The sequence below is a fragment of the Thunnus albacares genome, chromosome 2, assembly GCF_914725855.1.
Source record: "Thunnus albacares chromosome 2, fThuAlb1.1, whole genome shotgun sequence".
NCBI classification, from domain to species: Eukaryota; Metazoa; Chordata; class Actinopteri; order Scombriformes; family Scombridae; genus Thunnus; species Thunnus albacares.
The window spans coordinates 1,738,422-1,766,397 of NC_058107.1; the positions used below are offsets into that span (position 1 = coordinate 1,738,422).

At 43.1% G+C, this 27,976-nt stretch overlaps 1 protein-coding gene across 2 annotated transcripts; it reads right to left on the reverse strand.

The window, feature by feature from the left end:
* Positions 1 to 26,476, reverse strand: si:ch211-158d24.2 (multiple epidermal growth factor-like domains protein 9). Of its 2 annotated transcripts, XM_044362647.1 has the most exons (7): positions 26,159 to 26,476; positions 25,590 to 26,041; positions 21,823 to 22,027; positions 12,330 to 12,469; positions 9,677 to 9,826; positions 3,489 to 3,758; positions 1 to 2,145 (listed from the first exon to the last, which is right to left on the reverse strand). In XM_044362647.1, exons 1-7 carry the CDS (start codon positions 26,161 to 26,163, stop codon positions 1,622 to 1,624), a joined length of 1,746 nt encoding a protein of 581 aa, XP_044218582.1. In that variant the 5' UTR covers positions 26,164 to 26,476; the 3' UTR covers positions 1 to 1,621. The 2 variants fall into 2 exon arrangements, with proteins under 2 accessions (XP_044218582.1, XP_044218573.1); XM_044362638.1 differs by having other exon boundaries at positions 25,590 to 26,476.
* Between the last annotated feature and the right edge of the window lie 1,500 nt (positions 26,477 to 27,976).

A 27,976-nucleotide genomic window follows, 5' to 3' on the forward strand; every position in this document is an offset into this window, starting at 1 on the left:
AACAGTTAACCCCGTTTTTATTTGAGAGTTGAGCTCTGACTTTGGGGTATTATTCACATCATTTTATTTTTGGGGCGCAACAGTTAGGGGGTGGTGCATTTTAATCCTGCAGCTGCGTATATGGCAAAGTCCACTGAGAATAAGAAATAAAAACAAAAATACAAAAAGCTGTGGGCTGACTGCGACGTCACACCCTGGAGAGTGAAAGGTTTGGGAGCTCGTCGAGTGACAGTGTACACACAGTATTCTACCTGTACAATAATAGTGCTACTATTCACATTCATCTGTACAATAATCATATTTACAGTGATCACATTAGGGAAAGAGCCAGTACCTGAGGAGTTAGTCCCATATTTAGCTTTACTCATTCGCCATGGTAAAAAGAAGCGCACCCAACCGACGGTAGCCTAAACAGCACAGAAAACATGGAATCCGTGTCCAGGATCAGGTGTGAGGCTTTCAAGTGCATCGATTTTACAGCAACTCCCAGTTTTAGCTGATGCGATTGGACTGTGGGTGATAACAATAACCAGTGGGCTGTGGGATTTTTTGACTAAAAACAGGTATCAATATAAGAATACTGTTTCTGTTTAGACATCAAACAGTCTTATCTTCTGAGGCTGAGTCACAGAGCCCGACCTCTACATTAATGCGAGACATTTTTCAAATGGTTTGTTCAAATTTTGCTGAGGTAGGCAGCAAAGAGCAGATTAGATTATGACATAGATTAGACAGTAGATTATGACGGTTTACGTAAGCCTCATATAAGTCACTGCCCTGCAGTTGTGCCAACCAGTAAGAGTATAGAAATGGTAATTGTAGTTCCTTTAAAAGAAACACTCCTCTTGGATACTTCAGGTGAGCTGGCACGCTTTAAGAAAAGACAAGAAGCTATAAACAAAAAGATAACGCGTGTGCCAGCAGCCTTCATCTTCCCATATGACTCTCTCAAAAACACACAAACTATACATGGAAACATATTGTCCGATTCAAATTACCATTCGACAGCACGTAAGATAAAACACCATGAATAAACACATCATACATGTGCAGCATTTCTTCCAAGAATGAAACGTCAACCAATAAATAAGAACTGAATAAAAATTCATTAAATAACAATCATTGTCTCAGTTGAAGATCACAGGTCAAGTGATCCGATTATAACTTAAACAGTCAAAAGTCCATTTTAAAAATATATGAAATGCTAGGCTCCTGCAAGTCCTCTAACCACTGTTAGGATCATTGTTTCAGCAAATAGGAGTATGCTTGGCACCTGTCCTATGCCATGCCAACGACCTAACAAATCTGCACAACATTGCCCTCTGCAGGCACAACTCAAACAAAACACTTTTTTTCTTTGGACCCTTTTCACTGATCGCCCATTCCCCACAAAATTATATCAAAAAGGGAAAACGTTTCAAGTGGAAAGTCTGCGTCTCTTTTCCGTATTTTTGATCACATCTGCTCGATCTCACTGTCAGTTTGCAAAGTGTTGTGATGTGCCGCAGACGAGAAGGGTAACAACAAGCAGTCATACATGAAGGAGCTTTGGATTTGGTACTTTCCAGCAGCTTTGTGTCATCTGTAAATCTAGGTGTCCAGTCTGTCGATGGATGGAGTGCTAAGCCTTGTAGCAGTTGCCCTGCGTGGTGAGTGCCAGCTGGCCGTTGGGCGCCACCTCGTTGGCCTCGTCTTCCAGCAGGCCCGACACGTCAGCGTTGGGGATGCTGTCGTGGTAGCTGCTGAAGCTGATGTTGTCCTCTTTCAGTTCGATGGTCCAGAAGGGGGCGTTGAGCTTGCGGTTCTGGTATTCCCTGTAGGTGTACACGCCTCCGACGAAGCCCAGCAGCACCACCACCACCAAGATGATGACGGCCAGGATGATGATGTTAAACTGTGTCCAAGAGACTTCCGTCAGGGCTGCCGTCGTGTTGTCGGTGGGGCTGCTCAGGCTGGTCAGCAGGGCCTGGGTGGTAGCGGCGGTGCTCAGCGCGGTGCTCGTGTTGCTGCTGGACGTGGAGGCTGGGACGCCTCTTGCTGCGGCGGAGGTCAGAGCGGTGCTGGTAGCAGGCGTGGAGGAAGATGTACTCGATGTGGGGGCCGCTGTTGTGGTTGTACCGGCTGGTGTGGGAATGATCCGGAGAGCTGAGAGGAGAGAAGAGCATTAACATACATTAACTTGATAACTTTGTTAAAGCCACAATCCAGAGTGGTCAATCAAGGCCTGTCATTATTGAAGAACACTTTACCCCTCCCCACTCAAGACTCCAGCTTACTGATGTTTAACCAAAGTATCTAGTGACCCCTTGTGGCAAAAAGACGCCTGCAGACTCACCTGCTGTTTGCACTCTTTACTTAGTGTAATCTTATAAAATAACTGATGATTTTCAGTCACACAATTTAAGACTGTATGCAGAAAACTGTATCAGTACTATATGTATACTCTGTATATATTTAGAATATACTTGTCTAAAGTATTATGATGTGAACCTTTACCTTAATTTGAAATGACTTATTGTATACTTGGTATACTTGGCACTCAGTATTCAGGCAATGCATGTACTGTACAAACAGTTTTTATAATATCTAAATGTGATGATCCAATTTGTACGCAAATGTAAAACTGAAGAATCTTAAAGCCGGTTTCAAGGATTTATAGACATCTTTCATGGCAGATATTTGGACTTTTTAACAGCAAAAAAAAGACACAGGTGTAATTAATAATCAATTAACATGACTAATGGCTGCATTCCATTTACTTGTGCGTGTTCCAGGACCCTGGTAGTGTGCATGATGGTGACACTGAGCCATTATTAATGTTATTAGTTCCACCAGTTAAAGTGTCTGTACACGAGTTTAAGCAAAATGTAGAGGTGGGAGGAGCCTTTTCCTTAAATGTATTACTTTGGATTTTTATTAGAAATGTATTATTTAAATTCACAGTTATATAAACCTATAGCTGCTAAATTCTACAATTGGAGATAGTAATTAGATACGTATATATATGATATATTTGATATTACCTTATCTAGCAGTCTTTCTGTCAGTGATTTTCCAGTTGTGCATCTCGGCTTTCTTGCATGACTGAGTGGAGCGACTCGGTGGAACAGAGCCATCGTTAATGTTATTAGTTCCACCCGTGCTTCTGCTACTATAACACATCAAAGTACCTACTGTGAAAAAGACCCATTACCCTTCTGAGCTGTTGCCAGAGAACTACAGTCTGTTTGAGGAGCTCCAACAACAATTTACTCAAAAATCGAGGGTTTTTAATCTACAGGCTGGCATTTGTGTGAACGTACTGTTCAAACTACAGTTAAAATCTGGATACAGTATGAAAATGGGACACAGTCAGCATATCTGTTGAATTATTTTCCTCATAATTTAGTCAAAGGTTTGTAGTTATGTTCTCTACATTTTACTGAATGACCATCTTTAGGATTTTTTTTATGTCATAGACTGAGCAGTATCTGGTGGTTGGGTCTTACTTAGAGAGGTGCAGTTATGTGCTCGTGCGTCCCCTATGAATCCCGGAGCACAGAGGTGGCACTGGGGCCCGGTGGTGTTATTGGTGCAGCGGAGGCAGTGGCCGGTGTCGGGGTGACAGAGCTGGGTGGGGCCCTGAGGGTCTGCGTTCCCACTGCAGTCACACGGAACGCAAGCCCCGGACGCTTTGTAGAAACCGGCGCTGCACTGGTCACACTGTGGACCAGTGTAGTAGGAAAGGCACTGGTCACATACTGGAGAGCCACTGGGATCTGGACAGGAACAGACAACAACATGATGTAGGTATGAGGCTAAATACATCTAAATACATTCTGCTATATTCCTGTTATTGACTGTTTCTGTCTAAAATGAACCTCTGCGCATACAATACTGAGCACTATGTTTAAATCTTTCATTCATATGTACATACACAGATTCACATGAAGATGAGTGGTGTCCCAGATGGAACCACTAGGTGGCTCACAATGACAGAATATTGACCTGGGACAGAGCCTTGTTCAGCAGTGGAGACAAACACTGCTGTTATATCTGATGATGATGATGACATTATGGTATACATTTAGTTGTTTATTATACAACTTGGGTAGTATACACATTCATGGTGAGTCCTGCATTTAACTAATCAGCAAAGATCGATATGATCTAAATAAAGAGAGAACCTTGGAGTTCTTTTATTTGCTCTAGAATCGATCCCATTTCCTCACCGGGATTTCCAACAGTCTCGATCAGCAACACAAGCGTGTCGTTTCTAGGGTCAGCTTTCTCCTGCAACCTCCGGTCCTTGGTAATGTGATGCCATAACACATCCTGGCATGTCAAACAGCACATACATTATAACAGTACACTACACTGTCCTTCCGGGGAAACTTCTCACCAAGCTATGTCACCGAGTTATTCTAAAGCTGCATGATAGTGTGATGGTATTTTATTTTTTGTACACTAAAAATGTTGAAAAAGGTTATAAAATGGACATGAAGCAGTAGTTGTAGCAGTAGTGAGGTGGTAACAGTTAAAGGAGTAGTAGATGTATTAGGGCTTTGGCTTTTGGTTTCAAGCCAAGTGCTTCATGTTTAAAGGTAAAACCAGGTGCTGTAATAGCTGCGTATGTCCTTTGGTTGCATGTTGTGTTGGCTTTATTACTGAGTATAGGTCTCTGGTTTAAAACTGTGTCCACCTGAAGCAAGCTTATAGGTTTATAAATTTAAGAACAATGAGAAAATAAAGGCATCCATCCAGATTAGATCAGATATCTTTCTCCCCAGCAACGTCCTCCAGCTCCTCATGGGGGATCTCAAGATGTTGCCTGGTCAGATGGGATCTATAATCCCTACAGCATGTTTTAGCTCTGCTCCAAGGTCACCTCCCAGTTCCGTGCACCCCCAGAATACCTCCACAGGGTGGCATCCGGGATGCCCAAACCGCCTCAACTAGCTCCCTTTAAAATCATAGAAGCAGTGCTTTTACACGTCCTAATGACAAGGCAAAAGCTCCTGGTAAGGTCCCCTACCCCCCCCCCCCCCCAGGCCTTTTGAAGACAGAGCCATCTCACTGCTCCTCACCTGGATAAGGGAAGCAACGGCCCCCCTCCTGGAGCCGTTCCTGGGAGGGAAGCTCGGCTGGGTTTAAGTAAAAAGTAAGACTGTCTCAGTTTCCTAAAGATGGGCGAATGATTCTTATAAATAACTGATATCACAATAAGAAAATGATTCATGTTTGTTCTCCTCCTCCTCTGCAGCATCTGTGGACCAACTGATGCTCTGCGTTTGTGACTCCAGTCCTCGCAAACACCACAGCACTCAGTGTTGAATGATTAGACACAGATAAGTGCCTTCCAATGGCCTAGATGTGGGTCTCTATCTGGTGTGGTCATGTGACTCTGTTGTATTCCAGCACTGAGCAGGCTGCTCCTGATAAGCTTGATTTAACCTCTGCTGGGGGTTCAAAGGCAGCCGGCCTGCTGGGTTATATAACCAGGTGGAAACATGAGCTGCACTGCGCTGGGCCAGAGGACCTGACCTGCTTGTTTACCCATCATCCTCCACTGTGCTATGACACCTGGTAGCTGCTGGCCATGTCAGCGCTGTCTGGCACACACTCACAGTAAAAAGAAGAAAACATGTAAGAAGGACATTAAATAATGAAGCTCCACCATACCACTGGGTAAAGATACAATCACACATGGATGATTGGATGTGTGTGACCCACATTGGAACTGGTGCAATGCTCTGCTTCACCTCTCAGTGTGTCAGTATGGAGGGTTATTCATTTACTGCAACAGGCCTCATCAACACATTTAGAAAGCATCTATCCTCTGGTGCCGAGCCATGATACTGCACTGTGGCATCTTCTCATTTGTCACTGTTGCCAGGGCAACCTCTACTTGGAGGCTGCTTCTCTTCCCAGCTCCGGTGTTTGGTCCAAAACATCCTCCACAGTCACACACACACTCTTAACATAAGAGCAGCTCTCTGTGGACATAATGCCGAGCATATTTCTCATCATCTCCTTTCTAATGTAGCTCTTTCTGTAAGGCTGCTGTCTACACAGACAACGTGATGCTGCCCATCCCCCCCCACCACCCCCACCCCCTCTTGCTGCCTGAGTGGCGCTGAAATGGCTCAGCTGTGCTCATGCTGTCCCAGCTCAGCTCAGCCTGGTTTGTGTCCCTTCCCCTCCCTCCCCACATTGCACAACCTCCACTGCGGCCCCTGGCAGGGGCAAACATAACCTGACAGCCTAAGTGCATCTATACATGGCTGTTGCCATGCAGCCCGCCACCAATGAGGGGGGGGGGGGGCATCAGGACAAGGCGACACTGCTGACGATTGGTCCAGAAAGGGGAACAGCAAGGTGAGAGAACATGAAGAGTTACTGAATAGAGCGAAGACTCTGACACACTGCTGAAGAAAAGGTTCAAGTGCGGTTTGACGTAAGCTGTGATCTGTTAAGCCACTTTGACACGGTGCCACGTTTGAGCCAGACGAACTCAAAGCACAAAAGGGCTGATGACAAGCTGACGTGGTGTAACGCGGCTCCTGGCCAAACTCTTATTAAGGTCTTGGAATGAGAGTTAATCTCTTTTTGATTGATCACCTTATTACCACAAATAAACCAGGTGACACAATCCTCCTTATACACCTCCTGTGTTCTGTCCACCAGCAAAACAATATGAACAAGATTAACTGATTAGTCCATTCATAGAAAATTCATCTCTAACTATTTTCATCATCATTAAAATTCATAAAAATTAAACATTTTTCAAGAAAATATGCAAAATATTTAATGTTTATAGCTCAGAAAATGAAAGGATTTCTCTGTTTTATATCAGTGTGAATTAAATATCAATTTTAAAACGTCCCCTCCAGCTTTTTGTGGAATTGTGATGTATTTTTCACCATTTTCTGATGTTTAATAAACCAAATGATTCATCAGTTAATTAAGAAAACGACTGCTTGATTAACTGATGATGCAAATAATTGTTAGATGCAGGCGCAGACTGACACATCGAGCACTTGGTAACACTGAATGGTAATTTGTTAACGTTTGTTAAAAGTCTTAATAATGCATTAAAAATAAAACGTTTACTTGAAGTCTTCCTATTTAGCATTTAGAAGCAGCATGTAAAGACTTAATAAATGGTTTATAAGACACTATAACGCAGTTGTTTATGATCTACAGTATAACTCCTCCTGTGGGCAGCTGTAGATTTCTGATAATTAGAGTACGAGCTTAACTGGGTTACTCCACAGCTCTGACGCTGACATGAACACACTGAGAAGCAGGTTATTTGATAACTAGGTTAGGGAGGGAATTCTTCAGGCGCTTGTAGCTGGTGTGCAGATTTGATCTGAGACGTGCGGCCTAATAGAAATCACAGTGTTATCCAAAATAACTCGGTGTTGAGACAAACAGAGGAGCGTTTCAACACACACAGCTGGTAGAAGCCTGGAGCTGCGAGGAGTGTAGTAGGCATTTTCTCACAGATATTGGGAGATTAGATCAGGAAAAACACTCGTCTGCTGTGGATGGATCCTGTCGTGACGTGCTGACTGGAGGCAGCGACGTGCGTTCGCCATAACCTTCGGCGTTACCGTTGACCAGGTGCGTCCCTTCACGGTTAGTCTAGCCTTCATAAAAATGACATTTCAGGCACAACTCAGGTGGTTCAGGAACATGACAGAGACTGTAGTTCAACCCAGATCTCAACCCAATAGAGACCTTTGGGTGTGTTGTGTAACTGGAGCAGCAGCCGCCTGGAGGTAAAAGAAGCGGGGGGTCGTACAGGAAGGTCACTGTTAATCCCAAACTGTCTGCAGAACTCTGCTTTGTGCTCTCTACAACTCTGAAAGATCATTCTATTACCAAAAATACCAACCATAACCCTAACCCTGAGTAATGAATCAATTCCTCATGCCCTATAATAATAGATTGAAGGTAAACATTAGAGGTAGAAGGCAGATAACAACCACATTACCTTCAAATGATACATAGAACAACACTACAATGACTACAGTAACTGAAACAAGTGTGGGAACTGTACACATCCTGAAAGGCAAAATTCAGGGCAGCAGTCCTCCTGATGATGTGTGCTGAGAATGCACAGCGGAGGTCAAAGCTAATCGACACGGACAGACGTGTGTTTTGAGAGACACTGGCGACATACTGTGTAGTCAGATTCAGTCATTTTTTGTCACATCAGTCACCACCGAATAAACACTTTTGTCTTATTCCAGAGAACTGAAGAATTTTTCCTGCAGCGCCGAGCTAATAAGAGACGTGTTGATTCATGAACTATTCATGTGAAAGACCACTCAGTTCACTAACGGGACTGAATTTCAATCTCAGTGTTGTTCAGTGTCGGTTGGTTAGACTGTGTTAGTAATGACCGGTCACTCACAGCTGACACAGACTCTCTACTCTCTGACCAGAAGACTTTCCATTTTTATATACATGAATCAAGTCAATGTTTCCTGATTGAATCGATCATTCAAAGCACAGGTTTTTCCATCTCTCTAAAAGGTTGTGCCGACATAAAGCAGGCACTGCTAACACCCTGCTGACACCCACATCACTCACATGTTCAGTGGCAGTGAAAAATGTCACGACTATTTCATTTTTCTTTAAAAATCAAACTATTTTACAGCCTTCTGGTGATGAAATAGGATTTCTTCATGAAGCTGATAACAGCCACAACCACGGCAAAAAACTGAAGTTGTTGCAATATATATATGTCTCAATATAACAGGAGTCAAAAATAATAAAAACTTTTTTACTATAACCATCAACCACAATGATTCTGACTCTCAGTACTGACCTCTCAGTGTAACTTATTTTTATTTTTTTCCGGAGCGTTCTGGCTACATTTTGAGGAAAAAAAACAACCTACATGGCAGTTGGCAAAGTCTCTGCTTCCACTCCAGCCAGAGACCTTTGCTGCATGTCATCCCCTCCTCTCTCCCCTTGTTTCCTGTCTGCCTCTTCACTGCCTGCTACGCCAAAATAATGAAAGAGCTTTTCCTCTTCTAACGGTCAGTATGAAGAGGAGGAATGATTACAGCTTTCAGACTGTTGTTTTAGGACAGATTAATCATTGTGAAGCCGTCTTTTGAGACCATCACTTGTCTGCTTTGCATTATAAATACTGCTATATGATTAGAGGATAATAACTGAATATTAGGTTTTATGTGAAATACTGCCAAACATGTTAGGTGCTGTTTTTTTTTTCTTATTTCTAACTTTGTGAGCTGGACTGACTGCCTGTATCGGTGTTGGCATATGTGCATGTGTTTTCATCTTGTTTCCCTCTGATTGCGTTTCTCTTATCACCTCAGATAACTTGGCCAAAAGTAGATAACAAGATATGAGGATAAGATATTTCTGGCACAGCTACAGTGCGGTTTGATGATGGGAAACGTTGTCTAAAAAACATCATCAGTGTCGGGTTTTGGTGTTGGATGCTAAGCAAAGATTTCTATCTAGACTTACCGTTTTGCAATGAAATAAAAGAAATGAAAGTTGACATTTACGGTACACGTACCATTAAGACTGCACCAAAACACTGACTTAATGGTGTGTATTAAACCAGTCAGGTACAACCTGCTCAGTCACTACAGATAAGAAACTGGGCTAAAGGGCTGATCTGTGGCTGTGAGCAGCAGCAGGGACTGACCGGTGTGACAGGTGCCGGTGGAGGTGGAGTTGGAGCAGGGACACGGTGCGCAGGCTTCAGTCAGGGCAGTGCCGGGGCTGCGGTAGGAACCAGGCTTGCACTCCTCGCAGTTGGATCCCTGGGTGTTACCCTCGCAGTTCAGACACACTCCTGTGGGGACAGAAGGAAGGTCAAACGGTCAGCGGTTTTCTCCTGGATCTGCAAACGTGACATCCCGCCTTTCTGTCCTGTTTGACTCAGAAATATCTCACAACAAGTTAGATACTCTGGAAATGACGTTTATTTAATGAGGTCATTTCATAAAGATCAAGATCTTTTTTTTGTAAGAGAGGTCTGATTACAGCCGTAGAACAGTAAATATCTATAGAATTAAAAATGATGATAGTATAAGACCATGTAATATGTTGATTTCTTGTGTACTATCTGCAAAAAACTATATGCTACAAAGATTAGTATATAGTATATACTGTATACAATTAGTATGAACACTCCCATACTACATATGGGACTACTGGTTTTTAGTGTTGGTGCATTAAGGGACACTCAGACATATGAGATTTGAGGGTGTATATTACAGGATATTACATATCACCATCTTCATACTGACTTGTGATGATAATGTTGATTGTAATATTAGATATTAATTGTTATTATAGTAAATATTTGTGAGAGAATGACCATCATTGTGTTGTTTGCAGTTGAGCTTCTGTCTGTGTTTGAGTTGTTGTGCCTGCATACTCATGGACAGAGGTTATGTAGACATGACTTAACCTGTCTGCAGGCTGCCTGGATTGCTACATCTCTATGTGACAGTGGTTTCAACCATAAGGTGTGGAAAAGTCTGCAGGCTCCTCTTCCAACCATGCATTAACCCACCGTCAGTTAGAGGAGCTGCTAATAAGTGAAGTCAGCTGTTGCTGCATTTGGAAAGAATGAAAACTGACTGAGAATAAAACCAGCACATTACAGGTTTAATTGTTGGTTGAACAGAGGGAGGGTGTACCCTGGAAAAAAGTACTTCACCGCACCAAATTGTGGGCCAGTGGTGAGAAATGACTGCTTTCACAAAGCTTTTGTTGCTAAATTATGGGTCTTCAAGTGAAATGAGACTAAATTCAAGCTTGTATGTATTATGCTAAATTGAAGGAACATGGATTTAAAAGTGCACAAACACACACATTTTCTAAAGCAGGTTTCACATATGATGTTAAGAAGTGAATATCAAATCACACAACTTGTGTCCAACATTGTCTGAACATCTTTCCAGTTTGGGATGAAGTGAAAATCTTCATTTGTCTTTTATTAAGTCTCTGGATGTTATTTGAGTAGAAAACAATGGGTCAGTCATGTTGGAAATGACGACTCCCTGTCATGTTTATCTGAGGTACGCAGTGTTTGGGATACTATATAATTTGCATTTGCACAATGTGTTGTTGTGTAAGCGGCCCTGGGGAGAGGCCAGGGTCAGTCTGTAAAGAGAGCTGTCAAACCTGAGCTATGTTAATCCAGCGCCCTGTGAACACTGAGCACTCCATCTGCCCCCTGCATTATAATGGCAAGACATATGGCTTCTAAAACTACCCCACCACCACCACCACCACGCTGTCCTCCTCCACCTTTCCTCCTTTTCCAGCTCGTCACTAGCTGGAGGTTTTAGCCTCGAAGCCTGACTGCTGGGAGGCGAGAACATAGAGGAGGAAAATCCAGTCCAACACTCCACAGCAACACAAACCAGTGGAAACTGGATTTGTGATATTTTCTTTTTAAACATTTTACAGTTTGCTTCTGATTCAGCAGTTTTCTCACTCCAGTCAAGTTCCTCGTTGAATATCACACTCGTGTGTTGGTTCCACAGTAAATATTTACTTTTAGGGAAACTGGAGGGTTTGTGTGCTGCCAAAGTCTCTAATTAAACACAGCAGATAATCATCTGCATACAGTGGCAGGGTGTTAACCTGCACAAAGCCCAGGAGGGAAACTTACAGGGAACTTAATGAGAATTTCATTGGCACGTGGGTGGTTTTAGATAGCGTTCCCGGCGTTCTGGAATCAGAGGCGTCACGTGTAATACGACAGTGTGAGTATTCCCACCATGCCGGCTGTCCCTTTCACACAGAAGTCTGCTGCTAGCTTAATGGCGGAACAACAACGCCTCCCGATCGCGTGTTCATACCTTTTATACAGAACGCTGCAACATTCCTGTCTTATACAGGCTGTTTTAGACTGAACTGTTAAGGTTTAGAGGCTAGTTTAATCTATAACAATGCATCTTATTTTATGAACTAATCATAGGTTTGTATGAAAAAGAAATAGAGTCATAAAATGTAAGATACTCAGGTAAGTAAAGGTGTTACTGCTTCCACACAGCTTTTGTTATAGTACTTGAGTAAGTGTAACTCATTTATGGAGGTGGTCTTCCTGGTTTTAAAGCTATGTTTGGGTGACTACAAGCTTAAGATGAAGAGACAAACTGATGATATATATGAGAATGTTACTGAGAAAAAGTGTTATTTTCTGGTGACAAATGCAGAAAAAAAAATGTGATTAAATTTCTAAAATGTTCCTTTTAATCCATCCTGTAACCCACCATGTGTTTTTTTATTAAGAGGAAAGCAGCAGTTAAAGGATGAGAACGATACTGATACAGACTCACCAGACTGTGGATGGCAGTAGTTGGTGTGGTTGTGACACTGGCAGGGCCGACAGCCGGTGCTGCTGAAGTGGAAGAAACCCGGGTGGCACTCATCACATTTGGGCCCGTACACTCCCGTCTTGCACACACATGTCCCTGAGCTGGAGAGGAAGAAAGACACAAGACAAAATCGATATACAATCAAAACACAGTTGTGGAGAGAATTTCGTTCAATGCAACACAACACCGATGCTCGAGCTGTGTGTGTGTGTATGTGTGTGTGTTTGGGCGGCTCTACAATGCTTTTTGGATGGCACTCTTAACATCTGATGTCCAGGCTGTTGCGGGTGATTCCACACTTGACTTCCTGCAGATTCTCTCATCCATCCATCTGCTTTCCATAATTCTGCTCCAGGTAGAAGCATGTGGGGAAGCTCAGTTACAGCTCAGAGCTGTCTAGACCGCTCATTTCACTTTCCTCTAAGTAGTTTTGCAGTTGCTGTTCCTCAGTCTTGGCGTTGATTCTACAAGTCTCTTCTGGAGGGATGAACACCGTTCTTCAAAAAGATGACGGTGGTGGAGAGCGCTGTCTAACACGTCAGTCCAAAATCTCCCATAGGTGTTCAGCTGGGTTGAGATCTGGTGACTGTGAAGGTCATAACATGTGATTCACATCATTTTCATCCTCATCAAAGCATCCGGTGACCCCTCGTGACCTGTGAATTGGGGCATTGTCATCCTGGAAGAGACCACTCCCATCAGGATAGAAATGTTTCATCATAGGATGAAGGTGATGACTCAGATTAGCAGTGACCCTTCCCTCTAAGGGGACAAACTATGTCAGCAAACAGAACCACCAGACCCCCTCACTGCAGGGCTCAAGCATTCAGACCTGGACCAGTTTTTCCTTTCATTTGTCACCCGTCTGTATAAAGTAGCATCAAATGGAAATACTCAAGTGCAAGTTCCTCAAATACTTAAATGACTGTCTACATACGGCTCCACAAAGGCTCGAACCAACCTTGTTTTATAAAAAGGACTAAATATAAGAAATTAGAGCTCTGAGCATAAAAGCTTTTTATTGGCTTCATGTGTTTTAAATAAGCAAGTATGATTGCTCTCAGCTGAGAACATCTTAGCGGATGATTCCTTCAAGAATGCTTCGGCAAACTTAAATCCAATTACATTTGAGCTCCTCAGCAATAATGCACACGTTCATGATGACTTACTTCATTTGTTAATGTGTCTTTTCCAAGCTGGATCTGCACTCTAACCGTCCTGTGCTGGCTGTTAAATATAGGTGCTTGCTTATTTATATATATATATGAGGGAAACGAGCTGCTTTGTTTGTTCCATCCATGTCACATGAGCAGCATCATTCCCCTGTGATCCCGCCCTCACTCAAGGTAATTTCCGGAGGAAAAGCACAAGGCTAAGTCAAGCCTGATCAGCCCTCAAACCCAGACAATGGACTCGCAAACGTAATCTGTGGACAATGACTTCAAAACGACTGAAGTAAATGATGAGTGACTGGGAGCATGTGCGTGGGTCTTCATACAAACGGGCTTTGTTGAAACAACTACACTTAATGCAAATGAGGAGGCCCACGGCGATGCTTAGTGGGGCGTGGGCACCGCTGAGGACGAGGCTGGGAGATCAACAGTCCCCATTGTTCCGGCTAAAGACACACACACACACACACACACACACACACACACACACACACACATAAACACACATCCAACAATATCAAAAAGTATCCACATGCAGCATTATGACCCTGAGATATAATATCCAACTGGCTGCATCATCATCATCAATCACCACTTCTCCTCACGAGTGAAGATTTTGCTGCAGAAACTGATGAAACTGCAGATCAGTTTGTCCTCTACATTTACTGTTTTATTGATGTCCAAACACATTTCCTTTTTATGTTTAGGCTATAAAGAAACTTCCTTATTCCCTGATCAGCAGTTAGAGTAAACAGGGAGGTGCTGACAGTAGTGATGTCATGATTTTAAATAACTTTCATTTACATATTTGAACACAGGTTTCATTATAGGAGCACTGATGTAATGAAAAAGGTCCTTGACCCTTTTTGTCCTTGCTGTGTGACATGAATACCTTCATTATGTTTGTGGTTTGCAGGCCTTCGATTGGCTGATTAACTGATGTTTTAGCCAACAAAATAATCTGAGGAAATCCATCATGACTCAAAACACCCGTGGAAGGATTTTTAGGATGTACAACACTATATCGCCACTTTTGTTTACAACTGGTAGCCTATTTTTTTTTGCTGCACTGGTTTGCTTCCTGTATTTCTGAGCGTGCTCCGAAGCCCAACAGGCACAGCGCCGGGTTGTGCCAGATGGGTGGGGTTTCTCTCCACCATTTACATGCAGCACACAAAACAGCACACGCCACTTGTGCTGACCTGCATCAGCGGCTTGTGTGACAAGAAAACAAAGTACCACGTGTGCCAGACGGTAGACGGTGCCAAACACATGGCTTTGCATGGCTGGAACCGTCTCTGCCAACAGCTCACCAAAGACCGGCATGAGTGACGGTTCATATTTTCAATAACTGACATCTTCAGCCGCTAATACTTCTGCTTCCATTGCAACACTGCTCATAATGGCCTTAAAGAAGCAGAGACAAAGGGATAAAAACACCAACGATACACTAACGTATATCATTCTCATATTGCTCAACCAATGTGCAGTAAAATCTGCTGCCCACCCTGGACACTATGCCACATGCAGCATGCCAGTAAAGCCAGCTGGTCTGCTCCCTTTCATTTATGTGTTCTATGGTGCACAAAATAAAAGCTAAAACCCAGAAGAAATCACTGCTGCAGTTACATCAGAAAATGCTTCTTTTTTTCTAATTATTGCATGACAGAGGAGAGAGGAAACACACCATGTTTCACATCTACGCAGCCACCACAGAATAACACATTTGTACAGGTAATAACGTGTAAGCTCATAATGCAATAAAGACTGTAAAACCATCCAGTCTGATATAAAACAGAGAGGAACGGTCCTTTAATGCAGCACCGCGGCCCGCTCTCCTCTCTGACTGGCTGGCAGTCAGTCAGACGCTGACCTGTGGCAATGCGGCACAATCTGTCATCTTACACTGCGAGCAGCTCAACAAGAAGGCTGTCATCTATTATGCAGCCTGCGAGCTCACCGGCTCCGCTGCTGGACCAGCGGAGGGGTGACTGCGGGACACCTCGCGCTCTCTCAAGAGTCTCGCGTCTTTGCTGAATCCTTCTCCCTCAGTGATCGGTGATCTGGATGTTAATTTGTGCCCTCTCTCTGGCTAGGAGGGAGGGCCTTTTGTTATTGTTTTGGTGTGATTTCATGGCTCTGCGTCAGATCTGCATGTTAAGTAGGTCAGTATTACATGGGCGACGGAGCTTAACCCCATTCTGTGCCTGCTGCCGCAACGCTGGCCGCGGCCTGTTGTTCTATGTGTCGGATCACAGCAGTCTCTGTAATGGGGAAGTGATCTCTGCTTTAATTACCATGAGATGAATAGCTGGCCAAAATAAACAGGGAACTACACTAAGCAGGTTTAGTCACATCCTGAGAGGGCGTGTTGAGCAACAGAGCAGCAGGACTTGTGATCTCTTCACCACTGTCCTGGCTCCAGTCCTCAACACAAGCGTGAACGTGTCCGACTATTTATGAAAGTGAGCGAGCCGGCATTCAGAGGACGGCTTACTACATTGAAAATCCTGTAGCTGAAGGTGAAATATGTCGTTTTAGCTGATTCACTATCGTGATGGGTTGATAGATACGGTGGAGTGTTGATGGGAATGTTGGTTCGCACCTGTTGGGATGTAAACAACTAACCAGACACTAAAAGAGTCCACTGAACCCCTGGACAGAAGAGCCAGTGTTTCTTTAAACCAACAGTCCAAAATCTTAGGAAATATGTTTACCTGGAGTTTAAACGACTTGTTAATGAATCAACCAATCAATCCACAGGTTATTTTTTAGATAACTGATGTCTTGTCGTTGCTAAAATACCAAATATTTGTTGGTTTGAGTTTGTGAAATGTGAGGATTTGATGTTTTGGACTGTTAGTTGGATGAAGAGCCCTGGGCTGTGGAAAAGTGGGATTGGTATTTTCCACCTTTCTGACATTTTAGAGTTACAACACAGCTCAAACTTGACGACCACGTTGCAAGGCGAGGTCTTTATAAACGCTGCATGCAGTCACTGGTCAATAAATAGATCCAGTTTTAACTGCTCCTAAAACCACAAAAGCTATTTTGTCTGACGGTACATTTAAATATACATGTTCAATGGATGTGATGGACATGTACAAACTGGATACAATCAATACAAAGGGATGCAATGTGCAAATATAAACCTTGGAAGTTGAAGGACATATCATTTTTTTTTACTTTAAGCCTCCAGTCTTTGTGCTAAGCTAGGCTAACCATATCCCAGACCTGTCTCTGTACTGGATGTACTGGGTTTGACAGACACAAACACACAAGTGTTCAATGGTAGAGACTGCATAGATCTCGAAATTAATGCATAATTTACCAGAAAATCTTAATAAAACATAGTGCTGGCTATTGTTCAATCCTTTCTTGACAATTCACATTGAGGAACATTAACATACCTCTCTTCTCTTTCACAAAATCAGTTCTAGCCAAAGACATCAACATTTACTTTTGTCTTCATACAAAACAACCCTAAATCAACTAAATCTCCCAAAATTATGATTTGAATGAGGAAATATCTGAAAATACTAAGAACCTGACCGAGCACGGGATGCAAGCTGACAGTTATTGACACTACAATTGATACTAGATGCTCTGAACACATGTACTTACTAAATATACTACCTCTAAATAATACCTGGCTGCTATAATGTATTTAATCAAAGGCCAGTATGAGTCCTGTATGCTGGGAATCAGCTCACTGTTTCTACTCATTTAGGCAGAAACACACGTTCAGTCACATGCTTCAGTAAAAACAGGTACTCAGTTTGAAACTGTTAAGTAGTTCCTGGAAACCTGCTCAGCAGGTCATATGTTGGCCATCTTTAAATTGTTATTTTTGTCAAAAATAAAAATGATAGATTCATGCTTGTTCTTTGTGTGACATCTATGTTTCCTATCCTAAACATTAATCTGAATTCAACAGTAACTGTGCCCCCAGTATAAAAACAGATAAACAGTCAGTGCAGATGATGCAGGATAAAGATGCACTGATGGCACTGATGCATACACTGCACAGTGACACATAATGCAGAGGCGGAAACATCTGCACCCACAATCAATATTTCATTACAGACTGTACAGTGTTGTAAAAAGAAACGCCTTACAGACAAATGCCCACAGGATCTGACCCAAATACACTACTGATACAACTGTTAGCACAAGTGCTTAATACTGCTTTTTGTCAAATATTGGCTTGACCTAACCCAACAAACTGGCTAACAGCGTGTGTCCATTTTACATCACATGATTTGAGGAACGACTGCAGGCAGAATGCCACATTATGGCTGAACAAGAGGAGGAAATCTCATTAAGGCTGTTAAGAACATTGAATAAGGATGCAATTACAGATGTCACCCGGCTTTAAAAAGCTGCTTACCCTGAAGGAATTTCATTAGTCTGGGTTTCACTCAAGCTTTAGTGTCCCAGGATAGACTCAATTCCATTGATGACTGGTTTAGAAATATTTATCTCATATTAACAGTGTTGATCCAGTACATACTGGCAGATTTTTAGTAAGCAGTGTCTGTCTGCGGATCCACACTCAAATATCTCAACAATTATTGAATGGATTGCCATAAAATGAGGTGTCCTTCATGTGCCCCTCATGATGGATAATAAAAACTTTGATGGTCTAAATTTGAATTTGTCCGATCCTTTGGTTTATGACCTGATGACATTCCCATCAGCCTCGGCTGTACTTTGTGTTTAGTGTTAGCATGCTAACACACAAACTTGGATGGTGAACATGGTAAACATTACACTTTCTTGACATCAGCATTATTAGCATTGTTAGCATTCTGAGGTTAGCATTTAGCTAAAACAGCTATGTGGCTGCAGACTCTTTACCTTGTTTTTACAGTTGCAAATAATTATTTTCATTATCGATTCATCTATGCATTATCTTTTTTCAATTAATATCGAGTCTATTACGTGCCGGAAAATAGTGAAAATGCCAATCACAATTACCCAGATCTCCTGGTGACACCTTAACATTTCTTGTTTTGTCCGACCAATAATCTGAAACTGAATGATGTTCAACTTACAATAATAAAAACTGAGAAAAGCAGTAAATCCTCACATTTGACAACATTGAACCAGTAAATGTTTGGCATTTTTTGCTTGATACTTGATAGAAATGATTGATTATCAGTAATTCTTTTTGTGATAATTGACTAATCACTGAATGGACTATTTGTTTCAGCTCTATATGTGTTTGATCCCACACTGAACCAGTAGCTACACTCAGAAGACAAACTAAGTTGCATTTCAGTCCTAGAGACCAGGCTGTGTATCAAAGTCTCTTAGCGACCGCCAGCTTCTGTACATTTCCCCTGTATAAGTTCACACCACACAAACACTGAGAACTTGTACCATCAGATAAGTGAACACAGGTTGCTTCATTATCAGCAGCTCTTGTGAAAGGTGAGTTAATCAACAACCAGAAGTCAGTGCTCGCTTGTACTGACGGATGGCTGTTTCCCTATTCGATGTCCCTCCTGGGATCTATGGTGTTGAAGAGCGCAGCCTCGGCTTCATATTCCCACAATGACAACAACCAGTGTCAACTGAGGCCAAAACGCAAAGTGAATGAAGGCAAATTGTATCACAGCCTCTTCAAACTAAACAGTGCTGCACACTTCTTGACATTAGATATGGTCTGTGCTATTACATCATGGCATATTAAGTCATCAGTTCATGACGCTGAACAGCTTTTATTTTAAAGTGAGTAAAGTCAGATCCTGAGTTTGAGGACATGTCTGCTGGCTGCTGGAAGTGAGCAGATTGATATTCCATACAGCTCATCTCCTTGTATGATTGCTGGATGTTTGTCTCTGCAGGACAGCGGCTCCGGGAAGAAGCTCTCACTCTTTTATACTGAGGGATGATGATGCAGAATTCGGAAGTTTACGTTGATGTTTTAAGATAGCTGAAAATAAGTCTTCTATTACAGTCAATCCCAGCTGCTGCAAATATCTCCCTGTGATGTCATGTCAGCTATATTTGGCCAGCTCTCCACAAGAATAAGACAAATGCGACAGCGAACAAACAGATATGCGAGGGACATTCCTAATAGCAGGCGGGTGGTGTATGTAGCATATACTCAGCCATGCAAAAAGAAACATTACCTAAACAGAGCCTGACAGAAGACAGCTCTATTCTGAGCTGCAGTTACATAACGCAACAGTCTCAGGCTCAGCTGCACATGTCTGATTGTTTTTTTTGTGTATAAAAATCTAAAACTCTGCAGCTTTTCCTTTGTGCGCTGCTCTTCGTCAGCTCTACAGGTATCTGTAATTCCGCACCTGCAATGTGTCGACCGACGCTCCCGACATCAAGCGGCTGTAAATGAGATGATGAAAACACGCTGGCTGACTCAACTCTTCTCTGAGGATAATTCAGGGGTTCTGTCATTAAGCCGATGACATTATGAAACCACAACTGCAGTGCAAAGAAACACTGGAGGCTGCTGCTGTTAACCTGCATGTGTCCTGGAATATATGGCCAAAAGTATGTGGACGACCTAGTCCATGTCTTTAAAAATCTTCATGATACAGCATACAGTGATATTTTAGACACTAGTGTTCTTCCAACTTTGTGTCATCAGTTTGTGTTTGGCTCTTTCCTGTTTCGACATGACAACGCCCCCGAGCACAAAGACAGCTCCATAAAGGAATCGTTTTCCCAGTTTGGTGTGGAAGAACCTGACTGGCCTGACCTCAAACCCTTATAGTTCAACATATCGGGTAACAAGCTTATCTGCTTTCCTGCTGAGAGTTAGATAAGATGCTGCTGTCATGTCTGTATGGTAGATATTGTCACTGGGGCCTTAGCATAAAGAGTGATATTAATCTTCTCATCCAACTCTCAAGAAAGCAGACATGCGGTTTCCTGAAATGTCAAACTGTTCCTTTAATGTTCATGGTTGCTTTTGGAGTGACGTGGCTGTTTAAGTGTCCGTGTACTTTGCCCTCAAGGTGTGTCATGTCTGTTGTTGTTTCAGTAGTTGTTGGTTTAGCTACAGTATCTGAAATGGATTGTGGACTTTTAATAATGAAAATGAGAGATTACCTGGAGGTTTAAGCAGGTGTAATGAGATGTTCGGACACAGTGTAACACCTGTTATAGGCAGAACGAAGGCAATAAAACTCGCTTTTATAACGAGGTACAAGGTTCAGCTTGTTGGCTGAGCGTGTAGTTTCTGAACATATGTCTTAAAATCAGTACATAACTTGTCCCATTTTCACTGCCGAGCAGTGAACACGACTAAAGCAGCGACTGATTCTGACTAAGCTAGATGGCTCATTACTTAATGAGAAAGAAACCTAAAGAGGCATTCTGGGGGGTCGGAAAGCTGGCTAATCTGTGTAACTCACAGTGATTAGCTCCTGAGGGGGGGCTAGGCTAGGCTAGCAGGGTTAGCAGAGGCCAGGCTCAGACTGTCTGAGAAGGACTGTATTAGGTGTGTTACTGTGTGAAAGCTCGGAGCCCTGAAATAACCCTTGTGCCTGCACCTTCACCTACTTCCCTTTGAGCTCTAGACACAGTCCTCTCAGGCTACAGAAACATGAAAAACACACAGCCTGTGTTTCCATCTAGGATTTAGCTTATGTAAGCCATTACTGTGACGTATTTTTCAGAGCATGACAACACAAATCCTCCACACACTGTGGACATTTGCCCAGGCTTTTGAAAAAAGCAGCAGCATTCCTTCTCTTCTTCGTTAGAGACAGAAAGTACAGCCGACTATTTTTACCGCGTTCCTAACCTACGCACGCAGCTTCTTTTCCGAGTCACAGTTCTTGTGACTTGTGAGAGGCTGCGTGTAAAAAAGGTCCGCCGTGTGTTTTTTGGCTTTGAATCGGAGGAGTAAGCAGGATTTGAACATTGTGCTGCCTTCAGGGAGGCCTGTGGGATAAAGACTTGGCTCAACGGCCGGAATAATGATTCTGCAAGGCTCTGACATTATGATGAACATGAAAGTCTGAGCAAAGCTGAGCCGCAGAACATCTTGTCTCATTCTTTATGAGATAACAAACCCTAATTCACAGCAGACAGTCGGTTTGGGTTTGGCAGGCCGTGGCACTTTTGCTGCTAAAGATAGTACTACTTTAAAAAAGCTGCAGTCACTCTGCAGGTACATCACAAACCGTCCAGAGGCCACGTCTGGCTTCGTCATGAAAAAACCCACCACACCTGTGACTTGTATAACCAGGATACATGAGCAGATGGTGGTTATCAGATAGATGAAGCAGAGTAAACAGTCTCACCTGTCACAGAGGTTGTCTACCGCACCGAAGGAGTCGCAGGCGCAGGGCAGGCAGCCGCTGGTGCCGTTGGTGAAGTGTCCCTCCTCGCAGTCCTCACACTGCAGGCCGCTGTAGCCCGACAGACACGAGCACTGACCGGTGCTCTGATCACACTCGTCCGGATCCAGAATCCCCTCGCCGCCGCTGCTGCAGTTACAGATGCCCTCTGAGAGGACGGACGATAAAAAGTGAGAAACAAAAGATGAGAAATACCGCGTGAAGACGTAGATTTCTCAATGTCAACAAACCCCATAAAAAGACAAAAACCAACTTTGAAACATTTTCCTTCCTCATCCCGTTCATGGCCCTCGGCCCCGCGCCCTCTGGTTAATGTTTAAAACGAGTCATAAATGATCTTGTTTCATTTTTAGTAAAGGTTGAGTAATTTCTTGGGAACTATAGTTTTTTTTAGCAAAAACGTCACTCAAAAAAGAGGAAATAGCACATTTGTTGGGGACTACTTTTAGCTGTGGATTAATACACATTTGATGTCGTAGTGAGTATTTCTGGCAGCGGGACGGTGTGTGTGTGTGTGTGTGTGTGTGTGTGTGGGACGGAGTCAGAATAAATGACAGTGTGTGTGTTGGTGGTAATGAAGGAACATGTCAACCAGAGCAGCGGCGGCGTGGCTCACTGATGTCTTTTTAATAGTTTGGCTCAGACATAGAAGATACATCAGCCTTTGATACACAAAACACACAATACTTTCATATTCTTTGTCTGCACATGGAATTTGTTACCAATAAGAAAAACACTGTATATTGCCAGACTTGAGCCGTGTAAGTACAACCAGCCTTTCCACTATCATTCACGTGAAGCCGCCTGCTCCATTCACAGTGTCTTGGTGGTGTCACATCGCTCTCTGGGAGCTGCTCGGCTGTGCTAATTCACTTTCCTTGTCCAGATTTTTATCACCCATCCAGGAATCCAAAAAGACGACCTCAAGCCTACTTCTATATCCTCTATGACACTGAGACATTTTGTATTATTCAGAAAACATGATTTTTTAAAAAGACCATGCTGGCATTAGATCAGTGTAATACGACAAGATGTTATTTCTATATGATAAACTCACATAATAAAGATTTCTGTGGTAAACAGTGTTTCATAAACCTGCTGTGATGGATCAAACCGGTGTGCTTGAGGAAACCGGAGGATATAATGACAGACACGTGGATGACCCTGCAGAGTAGTAATCTATTATTCATCTGATCTCAGGTTAGGTGTGGCAAGCGGTGACAGACGTCTGCATTCTGTGCTCAGCAGTCAGACGAGAAGAGGAGACAGATAAGACGACTGAGTGGTATGTTTCCACACAACGCATCACCCAGCGCTTCGATAAAGAGGAGCTGGATTTGAATGTATTCCTGCTCGGGCGTCCCACTCATATTATGCTCCTCTTCCACTGTTTGCCTGGACTTTTATGTAACTAAGGAAAAGGCCCGTGGTTATGCAAGCCTGTGGACTCTACTGTGGGGCCCTAATCTACAGTAACATCCACTGAAGAGCTGTCGGCTCTGATAACGACTGAGAATGTGTGAGATCCAGTGAATGCATATCTCCAAACACACACACACACACACACACACTGTATTTCATTCTTAAAAATCCCGCCTGCACTAGGTGTGTGATTGGGGCCCTGTGGGGTGATCTGCAAAGCCACACAGCAGCAGGTTTGATGTGGATTGGACTGGACCTGTGTGTAGAGGAGAGAGACGAGGGGGGGAAACAGAGGCCGTGTTCACCTCTCTCCTATTTATCTGAACGCTGTGAAGCGGTGTGACAGCACGGCTGGTATTCAGACAGAGGCAGCGGCAGGCTGTTCAGAACAAGTCACGTCTCAAAACTCCTCGTCGCTCGCCCCGTCTGTGGCAGCACGGTGAAAAGTACAGCGGTGGGAGGCGGCCCCGGCACGGAAACAATCACTGCACTTTCCATTTGGGGTTTGAGCGTCAAACCACATTATCAGCTTTCAGAAAGTACTGAAAGATGTTACGCAGAGAAGGAAAACTTGGAACTATGTGAAAACACGCCTTGTATATCTGCCGGCGAGGCCCCTGCACAGTCAGAGAATGTATACTGGTACAGCCGGGGCGAGGCGTTAACCCAGGTGACGCCTTTGTTTACGTGATATTATCATGTGAGTGGCCTTTACACTAGAACAATGAGGAGGGCTGGGGATGGTTTCAATAAGGCAGGCCGAGGCTTTCATGTATGATTTCACACAAGGGTGCGGATTTCATTCTGACTTCAGGGTTCAAACAAACGGCAATAAATAACATGTGCTGATTTAATAAGAGGAGCGGCTGAATGTGTCACTGTTTCAGATCGGTTTATCTGCAATACTGATGCATCAGACTCCAGAACCATAAATCACACCATATAACAATAATATTATTAGCAGCCCTTTAAGACCGCGGCACATTAAAAAACAGCCATTTTGATCAGCTGTTCTAATCCTCCTCCTAACACTGACAGTAAGGTAGGGCAGACTGTGGAGAACAAAGGGTCAACGTAAAAAAAAACACATCACTGAACTGGACCCCTGATGCGAGGGGGCCGATATCAGTCAGAGAATGAAACACAGCGGTCTGGAGTTGATGTTTGGTCTTCAGGGCGCCGTGAAGTAACAACTAGAACATGGTGTTTTTCTGGGAAGAAAAATAATGAGTGTTTGATAGACATTAAGGGGGAAAAAAATAACCATGAAGCCATTTTTTATTGCGAATTCTTCATATTTTTTATAGGGGAACGGCAAATTCAACTTGGAGAGCGAGAATATGCAGTTTAGGAAGAATTAATGAGCTCTTTTTTCCTAATAAAAAAGGGGGAACATCATCTTATCTGCTCTGCAAACCCAAAGCTTTGCTTGCATCAGGCGTTAAAAGATCCATTTTGGAACAGGATCCCCGGGCCTGTGCTGCTGCTGCTGCTGCGCTGGCTGTGGAGAACAACACATCCACATGGATGCTGGGATGTGTGAGGTGTGAGAGGAGGGGCTCCACTGTCATTGCTCATTCATGGCTTGGGCTGCCTGGCCATTTTGGTTGGATGGCCTTGTTCTACATATGCCATACAAACAACAATAGTAGGGGGGTGAAGCAGCTATTTGAGCAACGTCTTCTCATTTCCTGTCAGTATCAAACATGCCTGATCTAACACAAAAAGGATCTTGGGCCAGTGTGGATGCTGTGTGCACCGGCGGATTGGATACATTGACTGAACAACGACAGGATCAACCTTACACCCCCTCACACTCACACCCCCCCTCCTTTCCAACCCACTGTAATATGTGGAACACTCATCCTATAATAAAGGCCTCTGGAATATAACACAGAAAAACACTGTAGAAATGTGTGCACGAATAGTGTGAGGTTTTTTTTTTTTTAATGAAAAGAGGATGAGGTGTTTTTCATGATTTGCAGGGGTACAGCATGCAGTCTGAGGGTCTGCCCATTGTTGCAATCTGGTTTATTCGGTCGCTCTCTGCGTCAAAACCACAGTGCGACCATCCTGCTTCCTCTAGCAGCCTACATCAGACATGGATGTCTTCTTTCTCTGTGAATCGTTTTATGAACATGGGTGTGCTTTTAAAAAAAAGCATCCCAGAGTTTGTCCCTCAATGTCTTATTTTTTCGATTATAACGCATTATTTACAAAAAAAAAGCTGAAACAAATGGGGCTCATTTTATAGCCTATACATGATATTTCATGCAGGGGTTACTCACCTTGACTATTCTGTAGTGAGGTAACAGATGTGCCGATATTATCCGCAGACCAGGCGTCGTTTGCTGAACGCTGGGAGACCATAGACACCAAGGTCTGCAGCGCTTTCTCCGGAGCAAAAAGTGATGTTTGTGCATCGGTGGATCTTTTGCGGGCACCGGTTAATCTGGAAATCGGTGGTGTAATTTGTTCTTTAGAGGCTGAAATGACTCCAGTGAGAGAAGCGGTGGTGGTGGTGGTGGTGGTGGTGGTGGTGGTCGGGTCCGTTGTTGGAGGCTGGAAGGTGGTTGCAGTTTTATAGGTAGGGCTAGTAGTCGTCGTTAGGCCGGTAGAAACAATGGCAGGCGACGGTGTTAGTCCGGCTAGAGGCCCGAGAGCGACCCTGCTCTCGGGTAAACTACGAGGCTTGTCGGTGTGGAAGGTCTCCCAGGTGTCGGAGGCTGAGCCGGGCTTCCTGGAGAGAGGCGACGCATCGTAAAGACTGATGCGAGGTGCAGCTTGAGAAAATCCAATATATACATGCAAAATAACTAGCAGAGCCGAAGATATGCACATCATTAAGGACGTTAACCTCATATTCAGTTTCAGCTCTCCATGTATAAGCCCCAGTAACGGTCTTTCTCAGACCTTTCCCTGAATGGACGCGTACTCCACCGTTGACGTCCCCCCGGCGGCGTACGCTGCTGTTTGTTGCCCTGTGATGAACCACAGGCAACACTTCACCTGCTCCGCAACCAACCACGGTCCGTGCAAGATTGACATATTCGTGGACCAATAGGAGCCCTGGACGACAATCCCAGGGCGCTCATTCATTCGCTGGTTGGACAGTCGCTGTTACACCCTTTCGGAGACACAATGCGTTGTAAATTATCAAACGTCCTCGCTCCTCTGAAAATGATCAAAACATACCTGTTTCATTCATAAATTGTACAACATATGGAAGCAGATTTAGTGAAGATAATGCCTTTGAGATTGTATTAGATAGCGTGTTACACCTAACAGCCCAGGTATCCTTCCCCATATGTCATGAAATGCCCGGTGGAGGGCAGGGTTCATGTTTACCATGTTTTTCCAGTGAATCTTTATGAGCCTACATAGTTATGTGCTTATGTTTGTATTATGACACTTGACACAGACTTGATTGTTCACGGATTCCTACATGTATTGTTATATGAGAACATACAGGAATCATCCATGCTAAAATAAATAATAAAATAATATAAATTAGCCAGAAAACCCTAATTGTAGATTAAATTCGTCTTTTCAGTTTTAAAAAACCCTCATTTAATCTTTTAGGCTATAACACACGCTGCTACAAAATACCTTCAACGTCTGATACAGATTTTTTTTATTAATGTGTTTAAGTAAAAAATTCTACAAGGTGTTTATCTAGGCTATGTAAACTGATTGCTCACATTTTAAAACTTGCAAATGCGTGTCTGGAGGCTTCAACATATAGTATGTATTATTTATATAGTATATAGTATATATAGTACATATATAGTTTTGATTATACCCATGGTCTTGCTTCTTGGTGGGTTTGATGGCATGAGAGCGTTTATATTGGATGTAAACTCTGATGGTCAATTTAAACACTTTATTTTGAAAGGTTTTACCGAGGGTATTTCTATGCTAGCGTATTTATTTGATTCAAAGTCAAATTTATTTCTTCTTACCTTGGCATCTTATCCCTCTCAAACATTTATTATACAATGTTACTGGGATCAAATCTGTCATTTCAGTTGTTGGTGCAGTTGTTCATTTTGACCACCGAGGGGCGGGAAAAATCAGGATTATGAAGACCTGTTGACTCCACTAGCATTAAGTTAGACGCAATATCACAGCGATACTTCCGGTAAAAATGTTCAAAATAAAACGTTCACAATAGACAATCATTCTAATGTTTATCATTGCGGAAGTAAGAGGAACGGCGCGCGTTGTGTTGCAACTTCATTCTGTTTTGAATCACTAAAATGTTGCTTGGTTTTCAATCACCTGGCTGTCATAAGACAAATGCTCTGCTGAAGTGTAATCGTTAATACAGAAGATTGATGGCAGTAGAAGGTATAGAAATTGCGGTGTTTCGCTTTAACGAGTGACCGTGTTAACTGGTGACTTAAAGCCGAATGTGTCCGTGGTTGTCCTGGTGACCAGAACACTTAGGTGTCCTTATAAAAGCCTTAAATTGTATTAAATTGAATGTTCAGTAAAGTATATATTCGCCCGGTCCCTTTCGTCTTATATTATGTCAGTTAAACGGTGTCGCCACAAGAAACATTCACCTTTCTTGAACTTACTTTTAATGCGGGGAAAAATGAGTAACTAGCGGCTAATGGGGAATTTGACATTATACAACTTTTTAGTTTTAATTAGTTGAATATAGGCCATT

Coding starts and splice junctions, on each gene's coding strand:
- si:ch211-158d24.2 (XM_044362638.1), bottom strand. CDS start 26,163: ATGAGGTTAACGTCCTTAATGATGTGCATATCTTCGGCTCTGCTAGTT. Junction 12,470..21,822: donor GTAGACAACCTCTGTGACAG/GTGAGACTGTTT, acceptor CTTCCTCTCCAG/CTCAGGGACATGTGTGTGCA. Junction 3,759..9,676: donor CACCGGCACCTGTCACACCG/GTCAGTCCCTGC, acceptor GTTCCTGTCCAG/ATCCCAGTGGCTCTCCAGTA.